The following is a 21,297-nucleotide window of genomic DNA, read 5'->3' as shown; positions in this document are numbered from 1 at the left end:
ATTCACTTTTTATATTATTTTTAAGGTAATTTTTTTCTTTCAACAAAGTCATTTTTAGTTCAATAAAATATTGATTTTGTTTTTTGACTAAGGCAAGATAATATATTATAAATAATAAAAACTATTACATAAAGAATTAATATCTACCAACGATGGTTGGTCCAAGTGGTAAGCAGCTTGGTTCGTTTATGTAAGGTTCCGGTATCGAATCCTTGTGGATGCAAAAAATTCCCGCTGGGAAACTCACCCACCACAACCAGGTGTGCGACGCGAGTCAAACCATCGGTTTATAAACCAGGGCTGGCAAACCAAAAAAAAAAAAAAAAAAAATTAATATCTAACAAATCTATACCCAAACTTCTCATTATGAATATCTAACAAATCTACTGTGATATTTCAAAAAAAATTATTAAAAAAATATAGTTATGTTTGTAACTAAAACATCATTTTCTTTAGCTATGAAAAAATACTTTTTTTTTTGTTGAATACTAAATTATCTTCGATTTACTTGTTAACAAGGTTTTGAATATGATTTTTTTTTTTTTGTATTGAATAAGGATATCAATTTATTGAACAGTTTTGAATGAAAACATACCTACCCACGGCTTAAGTTCTTGACTTTGAAGATAAAATTTTCATTTATCAGATTCCTTTTGAATTCTGAATATCAAATTAAAAAAACCCTAGAAATTTGGATTTCTCTATTTCTCTAAAATCTAAATGGGTATAAATAGTTAAATACATATTGAATATAAGTTTTGGATTATTTATTGACATCTTTACTATTTTATTTTCCAAAACTGAGTTTGGAATTTAAGTATTTAATTACTTTAATATGTATTTTAATTACTACATGTCTTACATTTGATATTTACGATCAAAGATATGGCCAATTAAAGCTAGGGACAAGGCCAATTAGGGCCCAATCAGTCGGCAGGGCCAATCAGGGCTGCGGTCGGGGAAAGTGGGCAAAAATTAGGGGCGGGGACAGGCCAATCGGGGGATAGGGCCAATCGGACCAACCCATTCCGACTCGGCCCAATTAGGGCCAATTAGGGCGGGAATGGGCTTGGCTTGGCCGGGGCAGGGCTTAGGGGCCAAGGGCAATAATCATTGGCCCCGAACTAAGGCCAGGGCGTGAATGGGCTCAAATTATACCATTTAGGGCTGGGCTTGGGATTGCAAAAGCCCTGGGATTGGGATAGCCCGGCCCAGTTGCAGCCCTACTTGAAAGTAAGGTTTAAAGTATCATGCGTCGGTAATTTATCGGTTGGATAATTTTAACTGACATTTCGGTCGTATGGTATCGTATCGAAGATAGTATCGATGGTTGAATAATATAATAGAACTTATCAAAATACATATAAAAGTAATCTAATTTAAATATAAAATAATAAACTGTATCTTGAGAAATAAGGCATGGCTAGTCACATGGTTTGCAGATTGCCCTAAAGCAGTTCATGCCTTCAAAGATTCAAGGTTTCATCTCAAATCTTTGCTCAAATTGGTGTCAAATGCATCTTCTAGTATATTTCCAAGGCCTAAGGTGTTTGAAAGTTGTTCTCTTCGACATAACACATTCTTGAGTCCGAACATTAAGTTCCCTTTAGTTTTAGGGATGTGTAAATCCAGAAAATTTCTCCCCATATACAAGATTCAGTTTTAATGGGCAAGCCAGTTACAAACAATAAGAAATGCAAAAGTCTGCAACCCGTCACAAGACCAGATTTTTTTTCTCTATTTTAAGTTGGATTTATATATACTTATGGGCATGTCTCATTGTGTATCGCTACGTATCAGTGTGTATCCCATTGTATCGGCACATATTAACCAACACATTGAGAGACGATTTAGAAAAACAAAAGTTCAATACGTATCGGCCTATAATTGTTCTAATTATAGAAGCTTACCACAAGTTCGGCAAAACCATTGCATCTAAACTCTAGGATTTGATATGAAATGTAATGAAATAAATTAATCTAGGTTCCTTTGTATCTTCTTAGGTTCTTGTATTCTTGAATTTAGATTCAATCAACCTATTAGTCAAGACTGGGTCAAGAGATATGAAGGTTGTAATTATAGGCTACACAAGCCGGTAGAATGAATCAATGAAATAAAAAGAGGCCATTCTTACTACACAGGGTTCGTCTACAGAGTTATTATTAGGTTATTTTTTTTTTTTAGTTTTATGGCACAAATGTGATTGAATGGCCATGAGATTAGCTTGGCTGAACACTTATAAAAATTTTACTATCAAATCTATTCTATTAAATCTGAACTCTTATTAATAATTTAGATTTTTTTCCTCACTAATTGGGAACTTCCTATCATGGGTTATCATTGTGGTTTTATTTATTTTTTTAAAACTTACTGTTGAAAGTCATTACTCATAACCTCCACTCCCTGTATTTTGAAAGGGAGGTAGAGGAAGTGGATACGTTGAAGGGTGACTTTGATTTGGCATATCCTATAAACACCGAGAAAACAAGAAAGCCAAATATATTGGCAGTAACGAATATTAAGGGTGTCAATTTGGTACAGTACAGTATTGTTCCGAATTTATACGGTACGGTATGAAAATGTTATTTTTAAAAACGATTCGATATACTTTTTGTATAAATTTGGTACAAGAAAAAATGGTACAACATGAAAACTATATTTTTAAAAACCGGTTCAGTACAATTTTGGTATAAATTTGGTAAAAAAATAGGTACGGTTTGGTATATGGTACGGTATAAGTTCAGTATAAACCTCATTCTTCTAATCTTCTTCACTTACAACCTAAGAGTGTTTATGGTATTGGTTGTGTAATTTGGTCTTTTAGTTAATATTTTAAATGTTTAGATTTACAATATATGAAGAAGAAGAACAATATATTATATTCTTCATACAGTATACTTTCAATCTAAGCTTTCTTAATTTTAAATATATTTTTCTTTTTCTTTTTCTTTTAATAATTGGGCCTAACTAGGAGTAATGTCAAGATGGACTGAACCTTAAATTGGGCTCAACCTAAGAGTAATGTCAACATGGATTGGGCTTTAAATTGGGTTTGACCCAACCTAGATATAAAGGTGTCAAATTTGGTACTGTAATTCAGTACATGCCGACGGTATGCTACCTAAAACCGAAATTGTACCGTACCGAATTCCAAAAACAGTTTTGGTATATATGTACCGAATTTGAAAACGGCATGGTTTGGTACGGTAAAAAGGTATCGGTACACAATTGACACCCTTAGTGGAAAGGCTAGTGAGTATAACCACGAGTAAAAGAAAGAATCGTAAGGAAGATGGAAGAGGAATAAGAGAAAGTGAAGAAGAGGAAAACGAGTCAAAATGGACTACACACAATTGTATGGGTTCAAACCTGACCTGACCTAACCTTGACTCAGGAATAGAAATTCTCAATGTAAATCCCTTTTGGGGCAATGACCAATGTCTCTCAGTAGAGAGTTCAGGGTTCGATCCCTATGATGGAATATGTAATAATCCTCACCCCTTATTCTTAATAAGTTAATATAAAGCACATTTTTACAAAAAAAATATATAAATAAAATTCATTCTTTGGGGTACAATTTCTCAATCCAAATTACAAACCCTATCGACTTACTAAATTGGAAAGGTCTTGGGAAGGTTATTCTAGAGTCAAATTGCACATGGAAGTCCTAGTCGATTGGGAGCAAACGAGTCTTTGGCCTCTTTCTACTCCTTGGATTGTAGAGCTTTCTCCTTTCTTGCCTAGCCTCCATAAATTTTTTTATTTACCCAAAAGAATATCCCAAATAGCGAAAACTGAATTGGAAAAGATACTTGACCCTTTACAGCTGACAAAATCTCGATGAACATTATCAACATTACATCCAATATTACATGAAAAACAAATTGCTTCCCTGATGAATACTTCATGGTTTTTAGAATTCTTAGGAAATTGGTTTTATTACTACATCAGATATGTGACTACAGTGAATGAACATAAGTTCATACTCTTTGGGAAAATTCTAGTTTTCAATTAACATCAATCACTCAAGAATTTATAGTATCAAATACCTAGTCGATACTACTTCTACCTTCACAAATTGAATGTTGATGGAGATTTGCGTTGAAGGGGCTATGCCAAATTGAACAATTAATCAAGATGAATCCTGATTGCTGGTAAGGAATTGGAACAAGCAAAAAAAAATTCTGTAATGGAAATAGACAAATAGAACAAACACTAATCTAGGTTAAGTTTGATTAAAGAAATTCCAAACTAGAATTAAAAACTCAGAGAAGGAAGAACAGAAACTAACACGAACTCTCCAAATCATTAACAAAAATTCTCTATTTATAACCTAAATTCTAAATTCGAGGAGGTTGATCAGTACTGGAAAGCCCAAGGAGATTGCTTTCGAAGTTCCTCTTCTTCTTCAGGAGTAAAATCGTTCTGCACATTGAAAGTCTCTCGCATCTGTTCAACTGTTTTCCCCCTTAACATACTAGCTACTTTCTCCGTGCCCATCTCCAACAATCCTGCAATGTCTAGATAATTCGCAGCAAGTATGAGATCGCATAGTGTTTGTTGATCAACGTCCAAGAACTTTTCTTCCCATTTCCTTTCTTGAATTATTTCGGCTTTTCTTTTCTTTTCATCTCCATCTGCTTCTCCAACCAGAATAATTTCTTTCCCTTTCCTCCTCGAAGATGAAGATCCATTGTCGACGTTCCTAAACCTTTCGCAGTAGTGAATCACCTTCACTAATATCTTCGAACTAACGTTTGGTAACGGAATCGTTCCACTAACACCATCCTCGATCATGTTCTTGATGAACTGTGATACAAACATGACGGATTCATCAACCTCAAAGATTTCACCATCGGAACTCTTCAGAACTAACTTCTGGGAAGACATTGTAGCAGAAAAAAAATCTGAAAATTTCTTCAAAGCACCTGTCTCTGTTTGTGTGAGAAAATAAAAAAGAACCAGTCAGAGCTCAGAAAATTTCTTCAACCACTGTTTCGATTTCAGCAAAACGGAATCGAAAGATGTGAAGATTAATTAGAATGTAAGGAGGCGAGTAATTTATAGGGAAAGGGAGTGAGCAGTTAATGGTTCGAAAAAATTAAAAATAGAAGGAATTGGAAAGTGGAATCCCAAGGAAATTAGGAATCCAATTCCTTCTGGGAATGCTGCTGTAATACAATACATCTATATATTTTTTATTATTAAATATAAGCTAACGACGAGGGCTTACATGTAATTTCAAATTAACACGGCCCAGCCCAAGTTTTGCAGTTAAAACTAAATGTTGGGCCTGGCCTCCTTTAACCCTTCTCGATTCTGACCTTTTGAAAGTTGGGCTGGGCTTGAATGTGGCCCATCTTTACTTCAACTCACGTTTGTGCATAACTTTTTTTTTTTTTGTACAAAGGCGCTTTTTATATATAGGGATAGGGATATTACATATGCCGCCGGTAGGAGTTGAACCCATGACCTCTCCACTGAGAGGCAGGTTCCTAACCATCCTACTACTCCTCCATTGAGTTCTTGTACATAACTTTTATTCAATAGGAGAGGATGAAAATCCAATCGGAGAAAGAGGAACACCAAGGGGAGAGGGAAAGTGAAAAATTCTTTACTAAAAGAAAGAACGAAAGAAGGGTGAGGCAGGGACATACAAAAGAGAACTAACAAGGCTCAACATGCGACACCAAGTCTTTGTGATTGAATTTACAATATCAGACTCCTAGCCGATACTACTAACTCCACAAATTGAATGTTGATGGGGATTTTTGTTTAAGGGGCTATGCCAAATTGAACAATTAATCAAGATGAATCCTGATTGCTGGTAAGGAATTGGAATAAGCAAAAATTCTGTAATGGAAATTGATAAATAGAACAAACACTAATCTTGGTTAAGTTTGATTAAGCGAATTCTCACTATTCTTTCTTCTCTAGCACACGCTTCTGTAAATTCTTGTTCTAAATAAATTTTGTAATCGCATCTCAATTTGATCTACTTCAGTTTTTTTATTTCATACTTTCTTTCTTCTCATCTGCTCCGACTTGTCGAAAACTACCCAAGTCTGCAACCAAATTGAATGTTGATGGGGCTATGCAAAATTGAACATTTAATCAAGACGAATCCTGATTGCTCGTAAGGAATTGGAACAAGGAGAAAAAATTATGTAATAGAAATAGACAAATGAAACGAACACTAATCTAGGTTCAGTTTCATTAAATAAATTCTAAACTAGAACTACAAACTCAGAGAAAGAAGAATAGATTTTAACAAGACTCTCCAAATCAATAACAAAAACTGTCTATTCATAACCCTAATTCTAAAAGCGACTACTCTGAGTTTCCAATTAATTTTAGATTAAAGCTTGATCCGTACTGGAAAGCCCAAGAGATTGATTTCGAAATTTCGTCTTCTTTCTTCATGAATAAAATCGTTCTCAGTATTGAAAGTCTCTCAACTGTTTTCCCTTTATCATGCTAGCTACTTTCTCAGTAATCCTCCAGGTATTTTTCTTCCCACATATTTTCTTGATTTATTTGGGCTTTTCTTTCCTTTTTATCTCCATCTTCTTCTCCTGCCAGGATAATTGATTCCCCTTTCTTCGAAGATCCATTGTCGCCATTGTTAAATCTGTCGGAGTATTCAATCACTTTGACTGATATCTTTGAACTTTGAGAATCAATGAACTTGTCTACCTATTTCTTGGTTTCCTCTAATCTCTCGAGGTTGTTCTATCCTTCTGATTATATAAATTTTCGATATTTCATTTTAGTAACCTGGTCCAATGATCAACTTCCCTTTCATTCCCAAAATTGTGGCCGAGGTTTTGGGAACGTTTTCTTCTACTGTTCTATGTGTTGTGAAAAGCTTATGAAGCTCTTATAGGTGCTGGGATGGTAGAAATGGTATTAAAAGACTGGAAATGGAGCATAAGAAATACTTTTTTTTCATATGAGAGGAAATAACCTTGTGGAATTCCCAGACTTAATAAGCCTTTGGTGGACAACAAGGTTTTGAGGTGTGAAATTGATGAATGATATGAAAATCAAATACTTATGCTATGGAGCAGGGAGCATGGACTAAGCATGATTACTAAACCATTACATACTAGAGAAGATGGTAGGTTATATCTTTTGTCTGGAAATTTATATCACCTGAAATTTTTTATTATTTATGTTATTGTACCTCTCCTACTTCCCAAGCATGATTACTAAACCACCTCTTTAACTAGTCACATTAGAATAATAATTTTGAGAATTTTATTGGGCACTCACACAGTCAGACCCAATGAACTAGAATATTTGAAACAATCCACTCCATCGTAGAAAGTTAAGGTGTAGAAAACAGATGGAGCTTTAGTGCTGCACAATTAATGTGCGCAGCACTGAGTTGCGTACGGTTTGGATGGAACTGATGCTCAAGGGTGAAATCTTGACCACCCATTTTGCATTTTTTTTTTTCCCTTTTTTTTACTTTTACAACCATACCTAGTTGTTAAAAAAATATGCAAAAAGTGGTCAAGAAATTTCGACCTCGACCACTCAAGGAGATCGAGGAGATTTCAAGTCCAACTTTTAGTTTTTTTTTTTTTTTTTTGGTATGTGCAGTTCATCTAGCCATACTAAATCTTCAGAAGGGAGATTGTCATCCACAAGGGTCGAACCCACGACCTCTTTACTGAAAAGTATGGATCAAAGTCATCAAACCACTCTTCCAACCTTGCATTGGCACAGCTTTTATTTTACATTTTGAAAATCCTAGAATGAGATGAAAATGTTTGTTTATAAAAAAAATTTACAAGTGGAAAAGACCAACGGAAGGGTGGCTAAAATGCAATATAGATGCTGCAGTTGGTAAAGAAGATTTCAATCAAATTGGAGGTGTTTTTCGTAGCTCAGAAGGGGTGTACTTGGGAGGTTTTGTGCATAGAATCCCCAAGACAAGTGTTCTTGAAACTGAGCTCCATGCTATTTGTGTAGGCATATGCTATGCAGTAGAAAGAAATATGCTACTTGTTTATGTGGAGTCTGACTCTTCACAAGCAATCGATTGTTTGAAACTGAGTGCTCAAAATCAAGGAAGGATGACAAGGATTATTGTGTCGATTCGAGAGTTGGTAGATTTGCATGGAAATATCATCATTACTCATACTAATAGAGAAGCAAATATGGTTGCCGATTGGATGGCGAAGAGAACAACAACATTGGAGTCTCCTACGCATTTCTTTCAGGAACCCCCTCAAGGTATAGATGAGTTCCTTCAGGTGGATCGTTTGACCAGCTCTCTTTAAATTGATTTGGGTTTTTTAACCCCGTTTATGTATCAAAAAAAAAAATTACCAAAAAAACAAATTCAAGAAATTGGTCAACCTGATGTGGCAGTGCAACTACCACACCTGAAGCTTTCGCTGAGAGGAAGTAGGGTCCCCGTAGGATGCCATAATTGCCTTTCATTGGACGGTCCAAAGAGACGTGGAAGAACCTAGTTGGGCCATCCAACTATTAAGATATGAAGGTTTGTTCTAATTATAGAAGCTTACCACAAGTTCAGGCAAAACATTGCATCTAAACTCTAGGATTTGATATGAAATGTAATGAAATACAATAATCTAGGTTCCTTTGTACCTTCTTAGGTTCTTGTATTCCGAAAATACCCAATAAGATTCTGTATTATTAACTACCAATAGAAATAAAAGGAGCATTCTTACCATAGAAAAAAGAATCGGCGAAATATCGCCGATACGGGGCGATATATCGCCCTGTCGGAAGGATCCGACACGACACATAGCATCGATACGAAATTTACAAAAAATCGACAATAAATCGTTGAAATATCGCGATATATTAAGAAAAAATCGATGTATCGCGATAGATTTCGAAAATATCAAAAGTTTAAAATTTGAAAATATTCAAAATATCGAAGAGAGAGAATGAGTGGGGGAGAAAAACGAGGTCTCTTATGCGTGAGGGAGAAAAACGAGGTCGGTTATGCGTGCCTCTCTCTCACATCTGAACCACACCGCAGATCGAAAGACTTGAGAGAGGGAAGTAAGTTTCTTCAAGAAACTACGGTGGTGACGGAGACTATGGCGGTGACGGAGAAACGATGGTGGTGACTGAAACCTTGGCGGTGACGGTGACGGTGACGGAAACCTTGAGAGAGGGAAGAATTTTGTGTCGTATCGATTTTCTATGCTTCTTATCTCTCTCATCTCTGTGATCTCTCTGCCGCAGCGCCGGTCTCATCTCTCGATCTCCTCTCTACGATCTCCTCTTTGCCGTTCTCTCTCTGTTTCTCAAACTCACACCTGCAAGGCTGCAACAAGCTAACCGTCCTTCTAACAAGCTCTCCGTCTCTCAAACTCACAATCGATAAATAGCAATGACCTGGGGTTTTATTTCGGTTGACATATCGCAAAATGTCGCCGAGTCGGTGGTTTCGCCAGCCACTGACACGGCATCATGAAACGATCATTCGAACCTTGATTCTTACTACACAGATTGTCTAAGTTTTTTTTTTTATTTAATTTTTTTTTATGGCACAAACGTGATTGAATGGCCGTGAGATTAGTTTTGCTGAACACTTATAAAAATTATACTATTGAATCTATTGTATTAAATCTGAACGGCTTATTAAATAATTTAGATTTTTTTTCCTCACTAATTGATAACTTTTTATCACCGGTTATAAATGGGGTTTATTTACTTTTTAAAAACTTAACATTGAAAGTCATAACTCGTAACATCCACTCCCTATATTTTCAAAGGGAGGTAGAGGAAGCGGACACGTTGAAGGATGACTTTTACATGGCATATCTTATAAACACCGAGAAAACGAATATTAAGGGTGTCAATTTGGTACAGTACAGTATCGTTCTGAATTTATACGATACGGTATGAAAATGATATTTTTAAAAACGGTTCGATATGCTTTTTGTATAAATTTGGTACAAGAAAAAACGGTACAATATGAAAACTATATTTTTTTAAAAACCGGTTCAATACAATTTTGGTATAAAATTGGTACAAAAAAAGTACGGTTTGGTATATGGTACGGTATAATTTCAGTATAAACCTCATTCTTCTAATCTTCTTCACTTACAACCTAGAGTGTTTATGGTATTGGTTGTGTAATTTGGTCTTTTAGTTAATATTTTAAATGTTTAGATTTACAATATATGAAGAGGAAGAACAGTGTATTATATTCTTCATACAGTATACTTTCAATCTAAGCTTTCTTAATTTTAAATCTATTTTTCTTTTTCTTTTAACAATTGAGCCTAACCCATGAGTAATATCAAGATGGATTGACCCTTAAATTGGACTCAACCCAAGAGTAATGTCAACATGGATTGGGGCTTTAAATTCGGTCTGACCCAACCTAGATATTAAGGTGTCAAATTTGGTACGGTGGTAATTTGATACATGCCGACAGTATGCTACCTAAAATTGAAATTGTACCGTACCAAATTCTAAAAAACAATTTCGGTATATACCGTACCAAATTTGAAAACGGCACAATTTGGTACAATAAAAAGGTATCGGTACACAATTGACACCCTTAGTGAAAAAGCTAGTGAGTATAAGGACGAGTAAAAGAAAGAATCGTAAGGAAGATGGAAGAGGAATAAGAGAAAGTGAAGAAGAGGAAAACGAGTCAAAATGGACTACACACAATTGTAGGGTTCAAACCTGACTTGACCTAACCTTGACTCAGGAATAGAAATTCTCAATGTAAATCCTTTTTTGGGGCAATGACCAATGTCTCTCAGTAGAGAGTTCAGGGTTCGATCCCTATGATGGAATATGTAATAATCCTCACCCCTTATTCTTAATAAGTTAATATAAAGCACATTTTTACAAAAAAAATATATAAATAAAATTCATTCTTTGGGGTACAATTTCTCAATCCAAATTACAAACCCTATCGACTTACTAAATTGGAAAGGTCTTGGGAAGGTTATTCTAGAGTCAAATTGCACATGGAAGTCCTAGTCGATTGGGAGCAAACGAGTCTTTGGCCTCTTTCTACTCCTTGGATTGTAGAGCTTTCTCCTTTCTTGCCTAACCTCCATAAATTTTTTTATTTACCCAAAAAAATATCCCAAATAGCGAAAACTGAATTGGAAAAGATACTTGACCCTTTACAGCTGATAAAATCTCAATGAACATTATCAACATTACATCCAATATTACATGAAAAACAAATTGCTTCCCTGATGAATACTTCATGGTTTTTAGAATTCTTAGGAAATTGGTTTTATTACTGCATCAGATATGTGACTACAGTGAATGAATGTAAGTTCATACTCTTTGGGAAAATTCTAGTTTTCAATTAACATCAATCACTCAAGAATTTATAGTATCAAATACCTAGTCGATACTACTTCTACCTTCACAAATTGAATGTTGATGGAGATTTGCGTTAAAGGGGCTATGCCAAATTGAACAATTAATCAAGATGAATCCAGATTGCTGGTAAGGAATTGGAACAAGCAAAAAAAAATTCTGTAATGGAAATAGACAAATAGAACAAACACTAATCTAGGTTAAGTTTGATTAAAGAAATTCCAAACTAGAATTAAAAACTCAGAGAAGGAAGAACAGAAACTAACACGAACTCTCCAAATCATTAACAAAAATTCTCTATTTATAACCTAAATTCTAAATTCGAGGAGGTTGATCAGTACTGGAAAGCCCAAGGAGATTGCTTTCGAAGTTCCTCTTCTTCTTCAGGAGTAAAATCGTTCTGCACATTGAAAGTCTCCCGCATCTGTTCAACTGTTTTCCCCCTTAACATACTAGCTACTTTCTCCGTGCCCATCTCCAACAATCCTGCAATGTCTAGATAATTCGCAGCAAGTATGAGATCGCATAGTGTTTGTTGATCAACGTCCAAGAACTTTTCTTCCCATTTCCTTTCTTGAATTATTTCGGCTTTTCTTTTCTTTTCATCTCCATCTGCTTCTCCAACCAGAATAATTTCTTTCCCTCTCCTCGAAGATGAAGATCCATTGTCGACGTTCCTAAACCTTTCGCAGTAGTGAATCACCTTCACTAATATCTTCGAACTAACGTTTGGTAACGGAATCGTTCCACTAACACCATCCTCGATCATGTTCTTGATGAACTGTGATACAAACATGACGGATTCATCAACCTCAAAGATTTCACCATCGGAACTCTTCAGAACTAACTTCTGGGAAGACATTGTAGCAGAAAAAAAATCTGAAAAATTCTTCAACGCACCTGTCTCTGTCTCTGTTTATGTGAGAAAAAAAAAAAAAAAAAACCAGTCTGAGTTCAGCAAAAGACGAAATCGAAAGATGTTTGAGACCCAGAACGTAACTCAGGCGATTAATTTATAAGGCAAAGGAGTGAAGCATGGATACAATAGGAAAGAGGAATCCAAATCCTTCTGGGAATGCGTTACTTTCAAATCGTAGTTCTTTAGAATACCAAGAGTTCTATTTACTCTTTTATTTTGGTGAAAGAGTTTTATTTACTTTCTAATTCTAACTATTTGTGGAAAGTCCTTTTTAATCTATTTATTTACATTTAGTAACGATTTTTTTATTTGTTTTATCCGACCCATGAGTTTTCCTTTAAGTTATATAAGTATTAGTAAGACCCCTTATTACTAACAACATTAGTCTTCAATAGTTTTTATCCATTCATTTCCAATATTACCCTCAGGTCATAAGTTTAAAAGTCTTTTAATGAATCATGTCTCTCAAACTTTGTGGGGTCTTGTTTGGGTAATTCATTTAATGTAGTGGTGCATGTGGTCCCCATCATTGATGAACGCCCCATGGATTTCATTAAATTTCAACTGCTTCAAATACATGTGCACATATACTAAATGAGAAAAATCGAATTTTCTTTTAAGCAAATAGAACCATGTTTGAGCGACTGAATTTAATAGAATCCTAAGGAAATTTTCTTTAGCAAGAATGTTAATCAACATACTAAAGATAAACTTGATGGCATTTTAGGAGTAAAACAAACTGGAAAAAAAAAAAGTTCTCTATCTTGATACTAGCCTCTTTCTTTTTAGATCTAGAATCAAATATTTGCAGGCTCTCTTAACCAAAATGCAAAGAAAAAATTGAGTGGCTAGAAAACTTGCTCATTGTCTTATGTTGAGAGACAAATTATTATGCAATCTGTGTAGCTGCTTTGCCTATCTATCATCTAGAATACTCTCTTTTTTCTAAAGAAGTCGGTAAAAAAATTGACTTGTTGTGTCAAAGGTTTTGGCTTGGCACACTATTTCAAGTAAACACCTTACACTTATAGCTTGGGATAAGTGTTGTATACCTAAAGAAAATGGGGGTTTAGGCTTCAAAAGGCTTGGGATGTGAATCATGTTTTGCTTTTTAAACAAGGGTGGGGACTGATTAATGAACCAGAATCTATGTGGACTAAATGGTCTAAAGCTATGTACTTTCCAAAGACCTCTATCTTTGACCCTAAAATTTTTCAAAAAAGGGCTCACTTGTTTTGAACAAGTTGCAGAAAGTTATTCCAGCCCTTGCAAGATTGGTGTTTAGGAAAGTAAGGAATGGACAATCTACTTCTTTTTGTTTGATCCTTGGAAAAAATCAACACAGAACCATTCCATCGATGAGTTCAACTCCCATTTCCAGCAAAGGGATGTTAGCTTATCTAAGGTGATTCAACAGAGAGTTTCTTTGATAAGAGAAATCAGGTGTTCTTTCTCTCCTTAATCTTGACTAGCCATCAATCGTATCTCTCTCAATAGGGACCTAGACTGTTGGGTATCAAAACTCTCTGTGAATGATTGTCTCACTCCTAAACTTGTTTACAATAGAATTATTAATCAACAATATGCTATTTGGAGTAATTCCAATAAAGTTTGGTGGTGCTTCTTATGGAAATTACCCATTCATCTTAAATTTAAACTTTTCTTCTGGCAATGTTTGCATGCAGGAATTCCAGTTAAGGTGATCATTGGTCGATGGACAACGATCCAATCTGATTGTCCTCTTTGTGCCAAATGTGAGGAGACGATTTGGCATGTGCTTATGGAATGTGAATGGAGTAGACAGATATGGGCGTCGAGACCATTAGGCCTTGAAGTGGATCATATCCACCACAATAATCTGTTGCAACTTTGCCTTCATTTTCTTCATTATGGACTGGATAAAGCTAAGCTTAAGTGGATTTTCAACATGTTTATTCTCACATGTTATACTTTTTGGTATTTTCGAAATGGTGCTGCCTTTAATAATATAACTCCAAATCCACTTAAAGCCATTGAGTTTATAAATAAATGATCTTCAGATATGCAACTATACCCAATTAACAAATATGAAGAAGACTTGGGAATCATCATGAATCAGTATTTGTAAATCTCTCTTTACTTATCAACATAGTAATGTCTCAATTCTAATTTGTGCAGGAAAACGTCAACATGTGGAAAAAAAACTTGTTGGTTATGGGGATTGCTTGAGAAAGGCATGATCACATTCCTAGAATGGGAGAGCGTGGATGGCGTTTATACAACAAAGGCAACTTTAGAGGGCATGGCCTGTTGATTGACCCTAATGTCCAAGGAAAAAATAAATATTCACTCAATTTGGAACAATGCTAAGCAACTAGATCACATCTTTCCTCATCCGATCTTGACTCCTTGGCACTCACAACCTATTGTTCAGATTATTGCCATCTTAGACCAGCTAGGAGATACAAAAATCACACCTTTCCAAGACCACAACATCCAATTGTGGGCAGAAACAATTGTAGAAAAATGACTTAAATGTACAGATTTAGGGACAAGACTCATATCGCCACAAGTTTGTATTTGTAGTTTTATTATTTAATGTTTATTTTGTTTCTTTCAAAAAAAAAAATCCACGTGACACACATCCAACGATGAACACATGACGACGATAAAGATAAATGAAGAAATGAGTTTAGTGTAAGATTTTCTATTCGGGTTATTCTTGTCCTTTCGAAACATTTAACTTACTTATATTAGCAAGAGGTGTCTTTATCATAAACACTGGGGACGACATTAATTTAGGGTACCTCAAGGGTGGCACAAAAGTTTCTCCCTTGTAAACGAGAAATCGAATTTCAGAGAAGCATCGTCTCTTTTCGCATACATCTGCTGGAGAATTTGGATTGCCCGAAATGATCTAGTGTTTAAGGGATTGAAGTGGTTGCCTGAGCAGATGGTGGAGAAAGCGATAATGGAGGCAGCAGAGTTCTCCAGCACCTTCATTTCTCATCTTCGGGTTGAGGATAGGGTTCAGGCAGATGGAACGTCCAGGGTTGTGATGAAGTGGGCTTTTCCTCCTATGGGCTTTGTTAAAATCAATGTTGATGCAGCTCTAACTGAGGCTAGGAGTGGGCTGGACCTTGTTTGCAGGGATTCTGAGGGAAAGCCCATCATTGGGGTTGCGATTTCTGCCAATTTCGACATTGTCCTAATGGGTGAGATGCTGGCTGTTAGAGAAGGTATTTTGTTGGCTTTAGAGGAAGGCTATGGTAATGTACTGGTGGAATCAGATTCGGCGGAGGTGATCAACTTTGTGACCAAGATGGAGCCGATTCCAATGGACATTCAAAATTTAGTCTGGAATGTGGTGAATCTTGCCTCTAGACTTCAAAATATTTCGTTTTTTTATGTTGAAAGGGAGTATAATGCTGTAGCAGACTTCCTTGCTGGTAAGGTTGTGTCCGTAGCGTGCTGGACTCTTTGGCCTTTGTTGGATCCTGGGTTTCTGGATCTTTGTAATCTGGCTGCCTAGAGTGGGTCATGCGTTAATATATAGATCCCTTTTCTACCAAAAAAAAAAAAAAGTAAACGAGAAACGAATGCGAGTCTGTCTCTCAATATTCTTGTAATTTTCAATTTTCCTTTATAGTAAACAGAAATCGACTGTCACGAATCTTGTAATTTTCAATTTCCTTCCAGTGACGGTGGAAAGAAACCTCAAAAGACCTTCTGCGAATTCTTACTATTCTTTCTACTCCAGCACACGCTTCTGCAAATTCTTCTTCTAAATAAAATTTGTAATCGCAGCCCAATTCGATCTGCTTCAGCTTTTTTGTTTCATACTTTCTTTCTTCTCATCTCATTCTATTGCGAATTTGCGATGGTGCCTTCTCCCCCAATCCACGCAGCAGCAAACGCACAATACACACAGCAGTTCCTAAGCAACGTTCTCTCCCAGCGCGGCCCTTCAGCTTTGCCCTACGCAGAAGACACGAAATGGTTGATTCGCCAACAACTGCTCGGCCTTGTCGAAAACTACCCAAGCCTGCAACCCAAAACTGCTACCTTCACACACAACGATGGCAGAACCGTGAACCTGCTCCAAGCAGAAGGTACTGTTCCCATGGTCTACCAAGGTGTCGTTTACAACATCCCTGTTGTTATCTGGCTCATGGAATCCTACCCTCGTCATCCTCCTTGCGTTTATGTGACCCCAACTCGAGATATGATCATCAAACGCCCACACTCTCATGTCAATCCATCTGGGTTGGTCTCTCATCAATATCTCCATAACTGGATCTACCCAAGTTCTAGTCTTGTTGATTTGGTTCGTAATCTCAGTGATCTATTTGGCCGGGATCCACCTCTCTATGCTCGCCCTCAAAGACCCAGTCCTCCAAACCCTAACCCTAACCCCGACAATAGACCTAGTTCCAATGAGAATTCGAATTCTCCTCTTTCATTTCTGTCGTCCATTGTTCGCCCCGGAATCCTTCCACCGAGGATGAATTACTCTTCGTCTCCTTATGGTCATCGGCCGACCCCTGCGGCCACTGAAGATCCAAATGAGGTTTTTCGGAGGAATTCGATCAATAAGCTTATGGAGAAGGTACATGTTGATGCAGAGACGTTGAAGAAGAATAGAGAGGTCGAAGTGGAAGGACTCTTCAATTTGCAAGCGGTTTTACGACAGAGAGATGAGAACCTCACTAAAGAGTTGAAGAAATTTAATGAGGAGAAAGAGGGACTAGAGCAGCAATTGCAGATGATTCTAATGGATACCGATCTTTTGGAGTCGTGGTTGAGGGAGAACGAGGAGAGAGTGAGTAAAGTGAAAAATATGGAGGTTGAAGAGATTTTTGAGCCTTGTGACCCACTTTCTAAGCAGATGCTTCAGTGTACTGCGTCAGATTTGGCTATAGAGGATGTGATTTATTCGTTGGATAAAGCGGTTCAGGAAGGATCAATACCTTTTGATCAGTATTTGAGAAGCATTAGATCGCTCTCTCGCGAGCAGTTCTTCCACCGTGCAACGGCTGCAAAGGTCAGGGCTGCCCAGATGCAAGCTCAGATTGGTGGGATGGCAGCTCGGGCACCGAGGTATATGTGAGAGTTTGAGGTCTAAGTTTGTTAATGGTTATACTCCAAACTCCAAAGAGCTGCTTCCGAGTGGACCTTTGATGAGATTCTCATATTTGAATGGATGGGTCGCCTGCTACGCACTCCATCAGATTACATTGATATCCCTTTGGTTTGAGGAAGTGAGGGTCTTTCAACTTTAGTCAGGCATTTGTAAGTTCATCTGGTTCAGATATTATAAATAGTTATTGAATGTTGTGGATATCTTGAGGATTAAGTCATGCCATTTATTTCTCTGTTCCTTACATTGCAAGTGAAATGACAGGTTTGGCCAAAAACAGTATTAGTACCAGGTAACTGAATACCAAACCCATTCAAATTGAGTGGTTCTTAACCTTATGATTATTATTAAATTAATGATTCCCGCCTTGTTCTTGACGACATGATTGTATCGATAGGGCTCTTGTTCTATGGTACTCCACCCCCAACCCAAAAGAAAAAGAATCTTTTCATTAGAGGGAGTGCAATTAAGGGGAAAACATTTCACACAGAGTACTGATAAAAATTGTAGACTTGAAAGCTATAATGAATTTGCTTCTGCTCCTGAATATTTGAAGTGGTCTTGTTCCGTTCTTAGTGATTGTATCAATATCTATCTCAACTATGAGGAGAAAGATGATTTCCTTGCATATATCCCTTAAATGCATGTGGGCAATCTTTTAAATGTGGAACTCCTTTTGTTTTAACGTGAAGTAATTCCATCACAATTATTATATGGTCAGAGTTGCAGAGTTCTTCCTTTTGTATATGTTGTCAAAGTTACATCCATAGTTTCATATAGTTTCACTTTCATCTTACCTTGGAGCATAGCAGTATTGACATATTACCTTTCTCAGCTTCCCCTCACCAACTTTACATGTTTTCTCATGAAGGCATACTGCTTAAAATCGTAGACTTGCAAGATTCTTGTCAGGAGAGGAGGTTCTATAATCTAATTTCATTAGGAGTGTTTATCAATGTCAGAGACTTGGAAGCCATCATTGGGATTCATCTTGCCTCCCAAAGTTGTAGGTCTGTTTGTTCTTATTGAGTCTGCAATTCCTGTCCTGTGTATGACAAATTATCATTTTTATTTTTCTTTAAATAGTCTTTTTATGCATTTAGCACATGTGTTTAGGTCTTGTTGCATTTTACTGTTTCATTGTGGAGTAACAAGGATAGGCAATTTTCAGAGTCATTTGATGGCATATACTTCCACGCTGGTTTGAACAGTTGGTTCAATACATGAAGCTGTGTTTTCCCCGTTGTTTGTTTCCTCACTAGTTGTCTCTTCTTATTTCCCAGTGGAGCACCCTTGATGCTATTATTGCTTTTGATTTACAGTTGGTTTCTAGATTCAACATGCTGATTTTCACATGATCCGTGCATGGTCATGAATCATTGTTCTGTTTTTTGCTCTTTTTCCCCCCTTTTGAGTTCCTTGCCCAATTATTGATGTACTCTGTTTTCTGATGATATTCTTTAAGTTGATAACACCACAAAGAGGGTTGGAATCACACATTGGAGAAATCGGTTAAAGTAAAAAGGTCACAAGGTGTGCTAGATTAACAAAATATTTATAGTGCAATTTTAGGACAAGTAGGATTATGCATGGAGTGCTTATAAGATATAATGGTCGTGGGGGAGCTGGAAATTGCCATTTCCTTTATCTTTGTTTATTAATGGATGAGGACATATGTGATCCCCATGAGCCAGAGCAAAGGTCATAAAGTAAAGAGAGCATTCTACAATACTAAATTTTTGACACCTTGATTAAAGTAAAAGTGGAGTTTATGAGATGATTGAAAGGATTGGAAAGTGCTATGTAAAGTTGAATTATGGGTATAAAAGAAACAATATGTACATAAAATGTGTGGCTGAATTGAGGATGCTGAGATGAATGTTAAGATTGAGAATATATATTGCCATAGTATGGATGGTTAGATTGATCAGCTTTTTGAATTATTGTTCTACTCGAACACTCAAGAAAACATCAACCTGTTGGAGGGTGTAGGTTTGCGCAAAATTTCCCTTCTTTAAGGCTAGTTGAGTGCTTCTTTAGGAAATGGGCGTGGATGCTTTGCCATTCCAAGGGGTCTTGTGTCTGAGACTATTGTTGGAATTGTTGTGTGTTTCATGATTTATCACATTAGGTGGGGGAAGAATTCTGGGAAGATGCTTGAGTCCTTCTCATGCCTATGATCAGATTTGGAATATTATCAGCTTTGAAGTTCCTGAAAAGGAAGACTAATTGCTGCTTCCTGGGATTTTCCTGTTCAGTTCATTTAGTGCCTCCCTTCCACTTTACATAGTTCCTTTCGTCTGTGTCAGTCCTCTTTTTATTTTTTTATTCTTTTGGTTTCTGCTTGGACGGCCCTGCGTGGTCGCTCTGTTTGGGCTTCGTTAGCCATTTATTTGTTTTTTCCCCTTATGTTTGTATTTTGGTCTCATTGTAGCGCCTTTTTGTCGCCTTTGTGCTATAGATTCGCCTTCTTGTCCCCTTTCCCAGAAGAAAAAAAATGCTTGATGGAAGAAATTTGGAGTGGATATACCGAATATAATATGCTCGATATTTGCTTGTATTTATATCACATGGAAGTAACTATATGTTACTTTACAAGTCTTTATGAATATTAATATATTGGTAAAAGATTATTGGATATTATCGGATTTGAGTTCTAGATGAACTTCAGTTTCCAAACATTTCAGCCTTGAGAATGAATTTCTTCATTTTACACTTTTGAAGATAATCTGAAACATGGTGTATTTGTTCCTTTTCGTGAACAATAAATGAGGCTTCCTAAAATATTTTATCTGGTTTTAGCATACAGTTTGTAAAATCATATGCTGTTGTGGAGCCTTTCTGGCTGGATCAAATGTGGTGTTTGTTACTGCTAATGATTATATTTGGTACTTAAAAAGGAAGTATTTTGCCCCGTTACAAGTTTGCAGGAGAGGATGTCTTCTATGACTGTTTTGTTTCATATGAAATGTTCTCATTTTTAGGATCATTTCGAGCCAATTGAACCACACTTTTTGTAACCCCTGATATGTGCTGCTTGTGATAGTAACTACTTAGGGGGTTACATTGTTTGAAATTTATTAGATTCTCTCAAAAATGTTTCTGCTGGTTTTAGCATTTCTTTGTAAAAGCATATGTTGTAGTGGTGCAATTCTGTCTGGAGAAAGCGTGGCATCTGTTAGTTCCAATGATTGTATTTACTTTGTTGCTAGTGAACTTAAAAGGTTGTTTTATACTCCCCCCCCCCCCCCCCGTCTCTCTTTGGGGTTAAAAGTCTTATACTTGTCACAAGTTGCTTAAAGAGGATCTGTATTATTTGATTTGAGATGTTCTAATTTTTAGGATCATTTGAAGCTAAGTGGGTCACATTGTTTTATGTTGAATTTTCTGACTTCAATGAATAGAATAACTCGATAGCTTTTCGTAATGAACCTCAGGATCTTTAAAGTTAATTACCTTGTGCACCTGAATTTACTTCTTGTATAAGTAAATAATTAGGGGATTATATTGTTTGAAAGCACATATCGCTTCAATTTCATTGGATCATTCATGGTGGTTCCTTAAACAATGCTAGGACATGGTGTGCAGCTGAGCAGCTGGGGCCTGCAGAAAATATTTGGGTCTCTTGGATTGAATGTAAACTAGAAGCCAAATGAATGAATTAGAACTATGTGCATATAAATTAACCGTGCACTTGAGCAAGTTCTGTATTGGATCTTTCAAATGAGGTACACCTTATTTTTACATAGGCACGCTTGCCTTCACAAGTTCTTTGATCTTTACCAACTGTCAGGCAAGATTTCAACTTATTGTTAAGGCTTGCTCTTTGAAGATACTCTGCCTGCATTAATTGTACTGTCAAATAGTCTCTGCTAATAGTTAATGAGTTTAAGTAAACATTATTTTCAGT

General features: G+C 36.4%; 2 protein-coding genes and 2 pseudogenes across 2 annotated transcripts; 2 read left to right on the top strand and 2 right to left on the bottom strand.

The window, feature by feature from the left end:
• Nucleotides 1-4,295: 4,295 nt before the first annotated feature.
• Nucleotides 4,296-5,082, bottom strand: LOC149023614 (SKP1-like protein 12 pseudogene; annotated as a pseudogene).
• Nucleotides 5,083-11,619: 6,537 nt separating this feature from the next.
• Nucleotides 11,620-12,211, bottom strand: LOC149023613 (SKP1-like protein 12 pseudogene; annotated as a pseudogene).
• Nucleotides 12,212-15,200: 2,989 nt separating this feature from the next.
• On the top strand, nt 15,201-15,779 carry LOC149023612 (uncharacterized). Its single transcript, XM_089143334.1, has one exon. It carries the CDS (start codon nt 15,201-15,203, stop codon nt 15,777-15,779), a length of 579 nt encoding a protein of 192 aa, XP_088999460.1.
• A 112-nt stretch (nt 15,780-15,891) lies between these two features.
• Nucleotides 15,892-19,576, top strand: LOC149023611 (protein ELC-like). Its single transcript, XM_089144164.1, has one exon. It carries the CDS (start codon nt 16,128-16,130, stop codon nt 17,355-17,357), a length of 1,230 nt encoding a protein of 409 aa, XP_089000290.1. The 5' UTR covers nt 15,892-16,127; the 3' UTR covers nt 17,358-19,576.
• Nucleotides 19,577-21,297: the final 1,721 nt, after the last annotated feature.

This window comes from Hakea prostrata, chromosome 2 (genome assembly GCF_041222555.1).
Source record: "Hakea prostrata isolate BN-2017 chromosome 2, UWA_Hpros_2, whole genome shotgun sequence".
NCBI classification, from domain to species: Eukaryota; Viridiplantae; Streptophyta; class Magnoliopsida; order Proteales; family Proteaceae; genus Hakea; species Hakea prostrata.
The sequence above is the reverse complement of the archived record's forward strand: the minus strand, read 5'-3'. Positions and strand labels throughout refer to the sequence as shown.